At 42.5% G+C, this 16,266-nt stretch overlaps 1 protein-coding gene across 4 annotated transcripts in view; it reads left to right on the top strand.

The window, feature by feature from the left end:
• The window catches only part of USP12 (ubiquitin specific peptidase 12), a 75,599-nt gene that overhangs the window by 21,480 nt on the left and 37,853 nt on the right, over window positions 1–16,266 (top strand). For 3 of the 4 annotated variants that reach the window (XM_073340493.1, XM_073340500.1, XM_073340484.1), the window contains 2 exons: window positions 6,703–6,916; window positions 14,051–14,280. In XM_073340493.1, coding sequence (XP_073196594.1) covers window positions 6,703–6,916; window positions 14,051–14,280 — 444 coding nt within the window. The remainder of the gene's footprint in view (window positions 1–6,702; window positions 6,917–14,050; window positions 14,281–16,266) is intronic. The other variant, XM_073340508.1, reaches the window with a different exon arrangement.

Below are 16,266 nucleotides of genomic sequence, written 5' to 3'. Positions count from 1 at the left end.
ATATTTCATGTAATATTAAAAACTTTGAGCTATTGCAAGCAGCCTTTCCTGGAGAATAATCTTGGGGGTGGAAACTGGGTTTGGTTTTGTTTTCGTTTTTTTAAATGGGCTGTGTTCATCCTGATTACCTATATTCTAAATTGTAGGAGCTGTGACTCTTTAAAGCATTTAGCAATAGATATGTATTCTATGAATAATTGTACTTGAAATCAACTGAAAATCTGGAAACCAGATGTCTGTCTTTGGTCTCCAATTTTTTGACTGCATTGTATATGGTGGTTTTGTTGATCATGCAGTCCCAAAGGAGAGCTGCCAAAGGCAGTCACTTTCCCCATACTCCCAAAGCAATGACTAAGGAACTTTTAGACCATTCTCGGTTGAGAACATGGTCTCAACTTGTCCCTAGATAACTGTTTGTATTAGTGGCTTTATGATATAGTACATCCCTATAGTTTGAAACCAGCTACTAACGTGCACTAATACATAACATTTTCATGAATTACTTTGATAATGGAGTGGAGAATATGTTTATAAAATTTGTAGATGACATGAAGCTGAGAGGGATCACAAGCACTTCAGAGAACAGGATTAGAATTCCAAAGAACCTTGATAAATTGAAGAATTTGTCTGAAATAAACAAGATGAAATTCAATAAAAACGTGCAAAGTATTCAAATGCACAAATACAAAATGGGGAATAGCTGGCTAGGCAGTAGCACTGCAGAAAAGGGTCTAGGGGTTATAGTGGATCACAAATAGAATGAGAGTCATCAGTATGATGCCATTGCAAAAAAAAAAAAAGGCTAATATTCTGTGATCTATTAGCAGGAGTATTGTATGTAAGACATGGGAGGTAATTGTTGTGCTGTACTTGGCACTGGTAAGACAGCTGGAATAGTGTATCCAGTTTTGGGTACCACACTTTAGGAAAGAGGTGAACTAACTGAAAAGAGTCCAGAGGAGAGCAACAAAAATGATAAAAGGTTTAGAAAGCATGACCTATGAGAAAAGATTAAAAAAATAGAGTATATTTATCCTTTAGGAAAAAAGGAGGTAGGTGGGGGTTGCTGATAAGTCTTCAGTTATGGTAAGGGCTGTTATAATGACGATGATCAATTTTTCTCTATGTCCACAGAAGGTAGGACAAGAAGTTTCTGGCTTAATGTGCAGCAAAGGAGGTTTAGGTTAGATATTAGAAAAGCCTTTCTAACGATAAGGATAGTTAACTACTGGAATAGGTTGCCCAGACAGTTTGTGGAATCCTTCTCATTAGAGGTTTTTAAGAGCATGTTAGACAATGCCTATCAGGGGTAGTCTTAGGGTATGTCTACACTACGAAATTAGGTCGAATTTATAGACATCGGTTTTTTAGAAATAGCTTTTACATAGTCGATTGTGTTTGTCCCCACACAAAATGCTCTAAGTGCATTAAGTGCATTAACTTGGTGGAGTGCTTCCACAGTACTGAGGCTAGCGTCGACTTCCAGAGTGTTGCACTGTGGGTAGCTATCCAACAGTTCCCGCAGTCTCCGCTGCCGATTGGAATTCTGGGTTGAGATCCCAATGCCTGATGGGGCAAAAAACATTGTTGCGGGTGGTTCTGGGTACATGTCATCAGGCCCTCCCTCCCTCCCTCTCTCTGTGAAAGCAACGACAGACAATGGTTTCACGCCTTTTTTCCTGAGTTACCTGTGCAGACGCCATACCACGGCAAGCATGGAGCCCGCTCAGCTCACTGTCACCGTATGTCTCCTGGGTGCTGGCAGACGCGGTACTGCATTGCTACACAGCAGCAGCAACCCATTGCCTTGTGGCAGCAGACTGTGCAATAGGCCTGAAAACCATCCTCCTCATGTCCGAGGTGCTCCTGGCCGCCTCGGTAAGGTCCGTCAGGAGCGCCTGGGCAGATACGGGTGCAGGGACTAAATTAGGAGTGACTCGACCAGGTCATTCTCTTCAGTCCAACAGGCAGTCCTATTGTACCATCTTATGGTGAGAAGGCAGGAGATGTGGATGGCTAGCAGTCCTATTGCACCATCTTCTGCCGAGCAGCCGGGAGATGTGGATGGCTTGCAGTCCTTCTGCACCGTCTGCTGCCAGCCAAAGATGTAAAAGATAGATGGAGTGGATCAAAACAAGAAATAGACCAGATTTGTTTTGTATTCATTTGCTCCCCCCTCCCTGCCTCCCTCCGTGAAGTCCTGCTTGAAATACCAGAGGGAGGGATAGCTTAGTGGGTTGAGCATTGGCCTGCTAAACCCAGGGTTTTGAGTTCAGTCCTTGAGGGGACCATTCTGTGTGACCCCTGTTTTTGTTTCTCCTTGGTGTAAAGCCACCCCCTTTGTTGATTTTAATTCCCTGTAAGCCATGTCGTCAGTCGCCCCTCCCTCCATCAGAGCAACGGCAGACAATCGTTCCGTGCCTTTTTTCTGTGCAGACGCCATACCACAGCAAGCATGGAGCCCGCTCAGATCACTTTGGCAATTAGGAACACATTAAACACCACGCACGTTATCCAGCTGTATATGCAGCACCAGAACCTGGCAAAGCGAAACCGGACGAGTAGGCGATGGCAGCGCGGTGACGAGAGTGATGACAACATGGACACAGACTTCTCTCAAAGCACGGGCCCTGGCAATGCAGGCATCATGGTGCTAATGGGGCAGGTTCATGCGGTGGAACGCCGATTCTGGACCCGGGAAGCAAGCACAGGCTGGTGGAATCGCACAGTGTTGCAGGTCTGGGACGATTCCCAGTGGCTGCGAAACTTTCGTATGCGTAAGGATACTCCCATGGAACTTTGTGACTTGTTTTCCCCTGCCCTGAAGCACATGAATACCAAGATGAGAGCAGCCCTCACAGTTGAGAAGCGAGTGGCAATAGCCCTGTGGAAGCTTGCAACGCCAGACAGCTACCGGTCAGTCGGGAATCAATTTGGAATGGGCAAATCTACTGTTGGGGCTGCTGTGATGCAAGTAGCCCACGCAATCAAAGATCTGCCGATATCTAGGGTAGTGACCCTGGGAAATGTGCAGGTCATAGTGGATGGCTTTGCTGCAATGGGATTCCCTAACTGTGATGGGGCCATAGACGGAACCCATATCCCTATCTTGGCACCGGAGCACCAAGCTGCCAAGTACATAAACCGCAAGGGGTACTTTTCAATAGTGCTGCAAGCTCTGGTGGATCACAAGGGACGTTTCACCAACATCAACGTGGGATGGCCGGGAAAGGTACATGACGCTCGCATCTTCAGGAACTCTGGTCTGTTTCAAAAGCTGCAGGAAGGGACTTTATTCCCAGACCAGAAAATAACCGTTGGGGATGTTGAAATGCCTATATGTATCCTTGGGGACCCAGCCTACCCCTTAATGCCATGGCTCATGAAGCCGTACACAGGCAGCCTGGACAGTAGTCAGGAGCTGTTCAACTACAGGCTGAGCAAGTGCAGAATGGTGGTAGAATGCGCATTTGGACGTTTAAAGGCGCGCTGGCGCAGTTTACTGACTCGCTTAGACCTCAGCGAAACCAATATTCCCACTGTTATTACTGCTTGCTGTGTGCACCACAATATCTGTGAGAGTAAGGGGGAGACGTTTATGGTGGGGTGGGAGATTGAGGCAAATCGCCTGGCCGCTGATCACATGCAGCCAGACACCAGGGCGGTTAGAAGAGCACAGGAGGGCGTGGTGCGTATCCGAGAAGCTTTGAAAACCAGTTTCATGACTGGCCATGCTACAGTGTGAAAGTTCTGTTTGTTTCTCCTTGATGAAACCCCCCGCCCCTTGGTTCACTCTACTTCCCTGTAAGCTAACCACCCTCCCCTCGTCCCTTTGATCACTGCTTGCAGAGGCAATAAAGTCATTGTTGCTTCACATATATGCATTCTTTATTAATTCATCACACAAATAGGGGGATAACTACCAAGGTAGCCCAGGAGGGGTGGTGGAGGAGAGGAGCGCCAGGAAGGGTGGTGGAGGAGGGAAGGACAAGGCCACACAGCACTTTAAAAGTTTCAAACTTATTGAATGCCAGCCTTCTGTTGCTTGGGCAATCCTCTGGGGTGGAGTGATGGGTGGCCGGAGTCCCCCCCACTGCGTTCTTGGGCATTGGGGTGAGGAGGCTATGGAATTTGGGGAGGAGGGCGGTTGATTACACAGGGGCTGTAGCGGCGGTCTGTGCTCCAGCTGCCTTTCCTGCAGCTCAACCATACACTGGAGCATATTAGTTTGATCCTCCAGCAGCCTCAGCATTGAATCCTGCCTCCTCTCATCACACTGCTGCCACCTTTCAGCTTCAGCTCTCTCTTCAGCCCGCCACTTCTCCTCCCGGTCATTTTGTGCTTTCCTGCACTCTGACGTTGTCTGCCTCCACGCATTCGTCTGTGCTCTGTCAGTGTGGGAGGACAGCATGAGCTCAGAGAACATTTCATCACGAGTGCTTTTTTTTTGCCTTCTAATCTTCACTAACCTCTGGGAAGGGGAAGATCCTGCGATCCTTGAAACACATGCAGCTGGTGGAGAAAAAAAAGGGACAGTGGTATTTAAAAAGACACATTTTCTAGAACAGTGGGTACACTCTTTCACGGTAAACCTTGCTGTTAACATTACATACATAGCACATGTGCTTTCGTTCCAAGGTCACATTTTGCCTCCCCACACCACGTGGCTAGCCCCACCCCCCCTCCCCGTGGCTAAGAGCGGGGAACATTTCTGTTCAGCCACAGGCAAACAGCCGAGCAGGAACGTCCCCTTAAGAAAAGCACCCTATTTCAACCAGGTGACCATGAATGATATCACTCTCCTGAGGATAACACAGAGAGATAAAGAACGGATGTTGTTTAAATGCCAACAACCATACACTGCAATGCTTTGTTCTACAATGATTCCAGAGTACGTGCTACTCTCCTGGTGTGGTAAAGTGTCCTACCATGGTGGATGGAATAAGGCTGCCCTCCCCAGAAACCTTTAGCAAAGGCTGTGGGAGTACATCCAGGAGAGCCGCAAATGCCGGGGCAAATTAATCATTAAACATGCTTGCTTTTAAACCATGTATAATATTTTAAAAGGTACACTCACCGGAGGTCCCTTGTCTGCCTGGCGGGTCCGGGAGGTAGCCTTGGGTGGGTTCGGGGGGGTACTGGCTCCAGGTCCAGGGTGATAAACAGTTCCTGGCTTTCGGGATAACCAGTTTCTCCGCTTGCTTGCTGTGAGCTGTCTACAACTTCTTCATCATCATCTTCTTCCTTGTCCCCAAAACCTGCTTCCCTGTTGCCTCCATCTCCATTGAAGAAGTCAAAGAACATGGCTGGGGTAGTGGTGGCCGAACCCCCTAAAATGGCATGCAGCTCGTCATAGAAGCGGCATGTTTGGGGCTCTGACCCGGAGCGGCCGTTCACCTCTCTGGTTTTCTGGTAGGCTTGCCTCAGCTCCTTCAGTTTCACGCGGCACTGCTTCGGGTCCCTGTTATGGCCTCTGTCCTTCATGCCCTGGGAGATTTTGACAAAGGTTTTGGCATTTCGAAAACTGGAACGGAGTTCTGATAGCACGGATTCCTCTCCCCATACAGCGATCAGATCCCGTACCTCCCGTTCGGTCCATGCTGGAGCTCTTCTGCGATTCTGGGACTCCATCATGGTCACCTCTGCTGATGAGCTCTGCACTCACCTGGAGCTTGCCACGCTGGCCAAACAGGAAATTGAAATTCGAAAGTTGGCGGGCCTTTTCCTGTTTACCTGGCCAGTACATCTGAGTTGAGAGTGCTGTCCAGAGCGGTCACAAAGGAGCACTCTGGGATAGCTCCTGGACCCCAATACCGTTTAATTGCGTACACAGTACCCCAAATTCAACCTGGCAGGGCCGATTTCAGCGCTAATCCCCTTGTCGGGGGTGGAGTAAGGAAATCTATTTTAAGAGCCCTTTAAGTCGAAAAAAAGGGCTTCGTCATGTGGACGGGTGCAGGGTTAAATCGATTTAACGCTGCTAAATTCGACCTCAACTCCTAGTGTAGACCAGGGCTTAGGTATTCATGGTCCTGCTTCAGCTCAGGAGGATGAACTTGAGGACCCTTCCCAGCCCTACATTTCTATGATTCTACAATTTATATGATGAAAATAGCATTTTGCATTTTTAAAATGCTGTACAAATATTGACTGCATTTCACAGAATCTATGTGTGGCAGATATATGATGTTCCCTTTTTACAGATGGGGAGACTTGCCCAGGACCATGCATTTTTCTCGAAGACCCACCTACCTTTACCATGAAGAATTTCAGCTATAAACACGACATTACACTCTGTTCTTCATTGTACTGAGTGGTGTTTTGACTGATATATGTGGCAGAGAATCTCATTTTTTCAGTTTACTCTTTATACTGTGTTGTATACATTTTTGGCACTAGGTAAATACTGAGCACTTACTGAATACTTTTACAGTTCTACAGCACTGTAAAGCATTGATAACACATACATACCCCAGTTATTACAAACAGGAAAACACAATCTAGTATCAGTTAAAAATATCTGGAGTGCTCCCCATTATTTATGTTGCCACCTGAGATTCTTTACTGTCTGAAAATCAACAAGAAATGCCTTCCAGAAAATTTGCCCTTGCTTGTGCGTTTATATTTAGTTTTGTTTTTTTTTAACCTTGCATCACTGTAGAAATACAATACAAGGTAATATTTTTTTTTCTTATTTTATAGTTTGGGAACACATGCTACTGCAATTCAGTTCTTCAGGCACTTTATTTTTGTCGACCATTTCGAGAAAAAGTCCTAGCATACAAGAGTCAACCCCGAAAAAAAGAGACCCTTCTTACATGCTTAGCTGATCTCTTCCACAGCATAGCTACACAGAAGAAAAAAGTTGGAGTAATACCTCCGAAGAAGTTTATAACAAGATTACGGAAAGAAAATGGTACCTTCTTAATTTTTCTTTTATTCTGTGTATACTAATTACATCAATTGTGATTTAATACTGAAATTGAAAGGTTGACATTTTTTTTATACGTAAAATATATTTGCTAAGTACAACAGGAACGCTTGATGCTGTAAAAGACAGAAAAGACGACACACATGCTGAATAAGTTCTCACAACACATTTTTTGGTGGCCTCAGAGTGCGGCCACCAACTCTTGCTGGTGGCCGCTATGACATTTTTTCCCTAAAATACTTAATTAACTTTAGGAAAAACAAATAAATATGCACATATACATGTCCAAATCACAGTACCGTATATACTCGTTCATAAGCCGAATATTTTTGGGAAGTGGCACCACTTTCTGCAGCTCCCATTGGCTGGGAATGGCAAACCGCGGCCACTGGGAGCTGAGGAGCTCTGTGCCTGTGAATGCTCCAGGTAAACAAAACGTCTCGACCCGCCAGTAGCTTACCCTGACGGGCCAGGAGCCAAAGTTTGCCAACCCCTGAAATATAGGGTCGGCTTATGAAAGGGTCATACAGTTTTTACTATTTTTACGTCTCCATCTTGGGGGGTCGGCTTATAAACAAATGGGCTAATGAGCGAGTATATACGGTAATTTATGTAGGTTTGGTTTTCTGCAGACTCAATACTAAAAATAATGTACAGTTGTGTCTATTCTTTACTGGACCTAAACAGAATAGAAACACAAATAAGGTGTTTTGCATGTTGTTGTTTTGCTGTTTTGGTTGTTCTTGTTTTTTAGATTTGATAGCTTATAAATCTGCTTCTGTGAAAAGAGATATTCGTATGCTTGTTGATATCACTTTTCACAGCAGCAGCCTGGTTAGCTAGCTGGGAGGCAGTGAAAAGTGATATTATCAAACATACAAATATTGCTTTTCACAGCAGACTTACTCAGCCCTGTCAAGCCAGGGGACAAATTAAACCTTGGATGGTGAGGTGGGAAGGGAGGCAGTGGGCAGGGGCTCTGGAACAATTTTTATAGTGGTCGTGCTGAGAACCATTGAAATCCTGTACATGATAGAAACCCTTCAAGCCAGGGGGTGCGCCGGGGGAGTGGTGAGCCCGAAGCCCTGTGATCAGGGTTTGGAGCCTGCCCACACCAATCCAGGGCTAAAGCTGGAAGCCTGAGCCCCACCACCCCCAGGAAGGCGGAGAACTCACAACCTCTGTCTGCTCCTCCGGCAGTTGTGGATCCTGAGAGGGTCAGGGCCCAACCCCTCCTGGCAGCCCCAGAGGAGGGGCCGCTGCTTTGCCCCTTCCCCCATCACTGCCCAGAAGCCTGGCCACAAGAAAAGCCCCGGTGGCCACATTTGAGAAATACTTTGGCCTTCTTGAGGCAATGTCTTCCCCCCCCACCCCCTTCCCCCGTCTCATACAGAACTGAGCCCAGGCAGTGCTTAGCAAATATGGGAGGCAGTGTGGAATTTGTAGATTTTTGTCAAAAATCGCTGTTTTAAAGCTTTTGTTCTTGCTATTTGTCTCACATCTGTGTTTGTTTCTGTAGTATAGTGGTTATCATGTTTGGCTAACACACAAAAGGGCCCTGCTTCGAAACTGGGCAGAGGCACAGTTTCTTTTGCCAGGTTTCAGAGTAACAGCCGTGTTAGTCTGTATTCGCAAAAAGAAAAGGAGCACCTTAGAGACTAACCAATTTATTTGAGCATGAGCTTTCGTGAGCTACAGCTCACTTCATCGGATGCATACCGTGGAAACTGCAGAAGACATTATATACACACAGAGACCATGAAACAATACCTCCTCCCACCCCACTGTCCTGCTGGTAATAGCTTATCTAAAGTGATCATCAAGTTGGGCCATTTCCAGCACAAATCCAGGTTTTCTCACCCTCCGCCGCCCCCCCCCCCCACACACACAAACTCACTCTCCTGCTGGTAATAGCCCATCCAAAGTGACCACTCTCTTCACAATGTGTATGATAATCAAGGTGGGCCATTTCCTGCACAAATCCAGGTTCTCTCACCCCCCTCCAGAAACCACACACACACAAACTCACTCTCATGCTGGTAATAGCTCATCCAAAGTGACCACTCTCCCTACATGTCTACAATGCATGGTAATCAAGGTGGGCCATGTCCAGCACAAATCCAGGCTCTGTCACCCCCCCCCCCCCCCGGAAACACACACACACAAACTCACTCTCCTGTTTGTGTTTGTGTGTGTGTGTGTGTTTCCGGGGGGGGGGGGGTGAGAGAGCCTGGATTTGTGCTGGAAATGGCCCACCTTGATTATCATGCACATTGTAGGGAGAGTGGTCACTTTGGACAAGCTATTACCAGCAGGAGAGTGAGTTTTTGTGTGTGTGGTTTTTGGAGGGGGGTGAGGGAGTGAGAGAACCTTGATTTGTGCAGGAAATGGCCCACCTTGATTATCATACACATTGTGAAGAGAGTTGTCACTTTGGATGGGCTGTTACCAGCAGGAGAGTGAGTTTGTGTGGGGGGAGGGGAGGCGGAGGGTGAGAAAACCTGGATTTGTGCTGGAAATGGCCCAACCTGATGATCACTTTAGATAAGCTATTACCAGCAGGACAGTGGGGTGGGAGGAGGTATTGTTTCATGGTCTCTGTGTGTATATAATGTCTTCTGCAGTTTCCACGGTATGCATCCGATGAAGTGAGCTGTAGCTCACGAAAGCTCATGCTCAAATAAATTGGTTAGTCTCTAAGGTGCCACAAGTACTCCTTTTCTTTTGCCAGAAGCTGGGAATGGGTGACAGGATGGATCACTTGATGATTACCTGTTTTGTTCATTCCCTCTGAAGCATCTGGTGTTGGTCACTGTCGGAAGACAGGATACTGGGCTAGATGGACCTTTGGTTGGACCCAGAATGGCCATTCTTTTGTCTCAGTTCATATGTTAAAATCAAATAATCTGAAACTTTCTGTTGTTCCAGAATGTTAGTGCTTATTAGTAAGAATATTACTAATTAAATGAAATAATTAAAGTGTGAAGTGAGCCCTGAAGGTCTGTCTTTCCATGTTAAGGCTTTGACTGGAAAATTATAGCTTAAATTTAGTTCAGTTCATGTTTATATAACACTTAGGACTTAACATTTCTATTCAGGATTAATATACTCTTCTTTAAAAATTAGTAACCCTTCCAGTAATTATCCTAGTGCCATGGACACGCCTAATTTCATATATTTAACACTTCCTATTTGGTATTTGTAATGCTTGTTGATTAGGACGGTTCATGAAATAATTCCGTGTAGTAAAATATAATTATATCCTTTAATAGATCTGCTACTTGATTTGGAGGAAATATAAAATAATGCTTGTAAATTGTACATTTTATTTAAATTAATTACAGGTTGTCTTTCAATAAAAACTTCCGTGCTTGGTTTACACAAGTTAAATATGGCAACACTTTCATATAGTAGAAATTTTCATACCTGTATAATCCATCCTGGATCATATTTCCAAATGTTTTCAAATTAAACGTTTAAAATTAAAATGTATTCAAATATTATGAAGATGCATAATAAAGACAAACTACTCTAGGATAGCATAACAATTTATTTCAAGCCTTGAGTGAATTTACTGCTCATGAAAGATGCTAGATTTTTCAGACCTGGAAGATGATCTGTTTATCAATAGAGCAGTTTATAGCATAGGTAGTAGTGTTGTGCAAGCTTTCTCACACCAGTGAGTCTTAAATCTGAAGAAGGGTGACTGTTTTTAGAGGTGAGAGAATAGTTCAATCTCCATGCCATTTAGCTCTTGGCAATTCTGCTGAGACTGCCATCAAAGGTGATAACTATAATGGTATTTTAAATGTACGTATCATAAAACACCATCATCTCACTCATCAAACACATCAACTTTAATCACTGCTGACTTTGGGATTTATTCAAATGGGGATTTAGAAGTAAAAAAGACTCTATATTCCATGGGAGGTGCCTGCTGGGGCTCGGGGCTTCAGCCCAGCGCCTGCTGAAGCCCCGACAGGCACGTCCCGGTTCTCAAACTTCTGAAGATTGTTGTATGCAGCTCAGAGATTCAGTAAGTTTGGCCATCCCTGGTATAGACTTATAGGAGACAATTGCTGAATTGCCAGGTGGCTGATTATGTGCACTGAAGTATTAACTACTCTGATGAATTAACTTTTTTAAAAAGTACATCCATGAATAACTTTCTTGATAGCTACAATGGAGAATTCTTTATAAAAATATGTCTCCTAGGAATAGTAGATTTATGTTTGTATTGATATACAATACAGGAAAGAGGATAAACACAAAGAAAAACCCAGTCTGGATTCTATTCTCATTAAGTAAGACCAATCACTCATGAGGAGTTTTATATCCTCACAGCTGTCATATCAAGACTCTTTCTGTGCTCAGAATCTCTTACCTCTATATCATTTCTAGACTCTATTACATTAAAATACATACTGTACAGTATATGGTAATAAGAGTTTAAAACCTGACATGCTTCAAGTTTGCAGTTTCTCATTAACCAAGTGGAAGTGTTCTATTTCCTTTTGTTTCGATCACTCCTAATCCTTGAATTAAATAATGGCAAGATCATCTGTGGGATTAGATCCACTGTGCTTAATATCAGACTGTTGACTGGACATTAACTACACTGGAATCTGGATGCAATACTGCTAAGAACCTCTGAGACAAGCCTTTTACCTTCAGGGGACTTGAAATACTTGTTATGCCACCTCATTAAAATATTCAATTAAATAGAGACATTTGGGCTGGTTTGATCTGGGATCTAGTTTATTTTCAACTCTGAAAAGTATAGTTGTGTCTTGTCCTGGAAGCTGCTTGGTTTGTAGATGATCTGTGACACTTTTTACTTTAGACCCTCTTAGTGATCTAGAATCAAACTAGCAATTTTTCCCTATTCCAAATGTTGTTGTTGTTTTTTTTCTTTTCAGACTCCCTAAAATAGGCTAGCCAAATTTCCATGTATCTTCAAATATACTCTCCTCAGATGTAGACTTGATTGTAGTAGCACCATATTAAACTGATGACACATTTTTGTTCGTCTTTCTATTTATGGTACCATTCCTTCACTTATGGGCTAACATTTGCTCTATATTCTTGGACTAAGAACAAGTTGCAACTTGTAATTTGTTAGGTAGAAACACAATTTCTGCTATGTAACCAATATATAGAGCCCCATTGGAGGAATTGCATGATTAGTTATGCAGGCATAGAATATTTTTGATTTGGTAATTAAGGTGAATGTGCAATTCCTTTGAGTCAACTACTGCTCAAAAAGGGAGAACAAATTTGGTGGTTGGCTGTCACTGCTCCTGTCCACTTTGAGTCTTGGGCTAAGTCCTTTTAGCCATATGTAGACAAGGGACCTGCGGCTACCACCATTTTTAAAATAGTTTTATATTTTTAATAGTTAGATGATATTCATTAAAAATACTGACATCTGTAGGGGCCTTGTTTATTATAATGTTTTCATTATTGCTAGCATTTATGGAGTCGCACTTGTGATAGTAATTAAAAACAAAAACCTTGCACTTTTGTAGATTTGGCCTTTGAGGCCATAGTGGTCATATTCTTCCTCTGATGAAGGTAGAATCAGGAAATGTTTCTCTGTTCAAAGCTGTGTGTCTGCTTTGACTGAACCAACCTATGCATAAGCCTGTTGTTTAAGGCTTTCTTTTGAGCCTGTTCACTCTGTAAGTAGTTTCGAAGCACATGGGATAAAAAGACTGTTCTTATATACCACTGCACTTTCTCATCCCCAGACGTAAAGTTTGTGGAATATAGGTTTTATGGGTAATGTTATAGAAGTACTTACAGTCATGCATGATTCTTGACATAGACCAATGTCAACTTTTGCCTGACGTCTTAGGACATGTTTGAATGTAAATGGTGGTATTGAACTATATTATTTGGCAGGGGTTCTCAAACTGGGGGTCGGGACCCCTCAGGGGGTCCTGAGGTTATTACCTGGGGGGGTCGCGAGCTGTCAACCTCCACCCCAAACCCTGCTTTGCCTCCAGCATTTATAATGGTGTTAAATGTACAGTGACTCCTGACTCAGTGTCCTCCCGCTTAATGTTGTTTCAAAGTTATGTCGCTGCTCAATTAGGAAATGTGCTCGTTTAAAGTTGTGCAATGCTCCCTTATAATGTTGTTTGGCTGCCTGCTCTGTACACTGCATGTAAGATTTTTTGGAAGAGCAGCAACTTTACAAGGGAGCATTGAGCAAGTTCCTTTTCTCCACCTCCTCCCGCTCCCTCCCAGCTCTTCCCCCACCGCCAGACAGCTGTTTGGCAGTGCTTAGGACTTTCTGGGAGGGAGGAGGAGGAGTGAGGAAGCGCAGTGCCTGTATAGGGTAAGCCAGGGGCACTTCCCAACCACAGTACAGTACAGTACTGTACAATATATATATAATGCCTTTTGTCTGCCCCCCAAAATTTCCTTGGAACCTAACCCCCTGCATTTACATTAAATCTTATGGGAAAATTGGATTTGTTTAACCTCGTTTCACTTAAAGTTGCATTTTTCAGGAACATAATGTTAAGTTAACTACAACGTTAAGTGAGGAGTTACTGTATAAAAATGGTTTTTAATTTATAAGGGGGGATCGCACTCAGAGACTTGCTATGTGAAAAGGGTCAACAGTAAAAAAGTTTGAGAGCCACTGTTATATGGTGTCCTCTTCTTTAGATTGTGCTCTGCAATCATTTAATGTAATTTTACTTTATTTGTGTTTGTAACAAGTACATATGGGTGGGAGGTGGAAATTTTGAGAAAGCATCCTAATCAATATTTTCCTATATTTCAAGGCATTGTATTGGACTTAATACCTTTTCCATAAGTACACTTTTCTCTTTTCCATACATGTTTACATCATAAAATTCATCTTAGAATCCCTTCTTATCTGTATTATTTATCCAAATATATATACAGTACCTTGTTCTGCCAAAGTTTTTTAATTTGATTGCTTTCACTGTTTTTTTTTTAAGGTTAAAATTGATTGCATATGTCTATGAAATAAGTTCTGCTGATGCCATATTTTTGACTTATATTTTGAAAGTTTTACATTCATTGGACTTTTTATTCTAAATTTTAATTAGTTGGTTATTTTATTTTATCTTCATGTTTTAGAGCTCTTTGACAACTACATGCAGCAGGATGCGCATGAGTTCTTAAACTATCTTTTAAACACAATTGCTGATATTTTACAAGAAGAGAGAAAACAGGAAAAACAAAATGGCCGTCTACCTAATGGCAGTATTGACAACGAAAACAATAACAGCACCCCAGACCCGACCTGGGTTCATGAGATCTTTCAGGGAACATTAACTAATGAAACCAGATGTCTTACTTGTGAAACTGTAAGTTTGTATTTGTTTTATAGAAGAAATTCTTATTTAATACTTTCAGGAATCCATTTTTCTTTGTAATTTAAATATGCAGTTCAAATTATTTTAATTTTTTTTACTCTGTTAGTTTCAAGATTCATGCAGATGGTAAGTGTATTAGACTAATTGGTTTATTTCTGTAAGCTTTAAATGTGACTATCTGTATGTTCCACTAAATATTAGTGAGTGATGAAATTTTTTTTTTAAATGAGCAATCACTGAATGAGTTCTTGGTCAGTGAGAGTACTGAGCAAACTGTTGCATGAAAAATCTGCATTTGGATTTTTGAATTGTGCCCTCCATAATCAGCTAGAGAATTTAGATAATGTTTTAAAAACAAGGATTAAAAGTTTAGACGGGCTTGACTATAGATAGTTATATGTAAATCCACCTTTTTTGTTTTCGTTGTTAATCCTTTTCTTCTAATAGTAAACTATTAAATCTAACCTATTTCAGATTTAGATTTAAAACATTGCTATCATTCAACATGCACATTTATGTTCTATAATTAAGTACATCTTCCCAGGTGAGCTTGATCAGTTTTTAATTGGCCAAATTTGCTTAACAGTGCTAAAATCAGTATAGCAGAATTCCATTGTCAGAATTGGCCCATTTTTCCTCATTTATTTAGATAGCCAAGTCTTGAATATAGAGAGATGTTTCTCCACAGGATACTATCAAGTGCTGTTTCTCCACAGGATACTATTCCAGCTCTGGTCTAGAGGATCAGCTCAAGTCTAAAATAGGTCCCTACTTAAAATAAGATATTAGGATGATGACTGTAAAATATATAACTTAAACATTGCATCTGGATAGATGATCAAGTCAGGTGCATTAATTTAAATGTCTTAACCATTCAATAGTTGATGGGAGGGCATTATGCCAGACCATGATGGAACCGGGCAGCCCTTGCTGATGCATGCAGCCTACTAATATGTGGCCTACATCTTCTAACTGGCCACAGCAACAACATGGGGGAGTTACAAAGGCTCCATTTTGACACTTTTTTTAGGGCATCCGGAACTGTAACTCACTGTCACCCTTCTGCTTTAGCAAAAGATACATTTTTGGTACTACACTCTGTGTACACATTTTTGGTGCTCTCTGCCACCCCAGCCTGTTAGCCAGCCAAACAAACTCCTTCTCACTCTATCAGTCCTAACTTTTCTCTGCAGGTTAACCCTTGATGTACTTTAGTTCCCTAACTGTCCAGAAGCATCTCTGTGCAGCATCCAGCCACTGGATGCCCGTGTTTCTAAAGAGAAGGAATATATACCAGCCTGTTGGCTTAGCTGAGGATCCACACCTCACTTAACAGCACTGAGATGAATTTATAGTAAAACAAGAGTAAGTTTTATTAGTAAAAAACAGATTAAAGTGATTCTAAGCAGAGATAACAGAAAATGGTTACAAATAAACCATAATATAATCACGCTTTCTAGTGACTAAAACTTAACAGCTTACAATCCTTGTCCAAGGCAGTTTTCTCACCTACAGCCAGTTTTAACATCACCAACCCTATGTAGTTGGGGATCCACCGTTCATAGAATGTAAAGAACACTGACTTCTTTCCTCCTCTCCTCCCCCAGTGATGAAAACAAAATGCCCTTTTGCTTCTCCTTACATTTCCCAAAGTTCATTGTCTCAAGAGTCAGGATGACCTGTGATGTATCTTCTGGTGTGCTGACGACTTATCCTCCTGATAACAGACGTTAACCTCTGATGTAAAGGAACTGCCCAATGTCTCTGGCATCACCACATTCAATTTACATTAGACACACATGTAAATAGGTAAATCAACATTCCTTTGTCTAAGAGAAATTTGTTTATCAACTCTGCCCTCAAAACACATTTTAGGAACATATTTCTGGCACACGTACAACTCTTTACACGCCATGTGTACATACATCATGCAATGATATTAATGACAGATGTGTCACCAGTTTTCAGCTTTCATTT

This window comes from Lepidochelys kempii, chromosome 1 (assembly GCF_965140265.1).
Source record: "Lepidochelys kempii isolate rLepKem1 chromosome 1, rLepKem1.hap2, whole genome shotgun sequence".
Classification (NCBI taxonomy): domain Eukaryota; kingdom Metazoa; phylum Chordata; order Testudines; family Cheloniidae; genus Lepidochelys; species Lepidochelys kempii.
The sequence above is the reverse complement of the archived record's forward strand: the minus strand, read 5'-3'. Positions and strand labels throughout refer to the sequence as shown.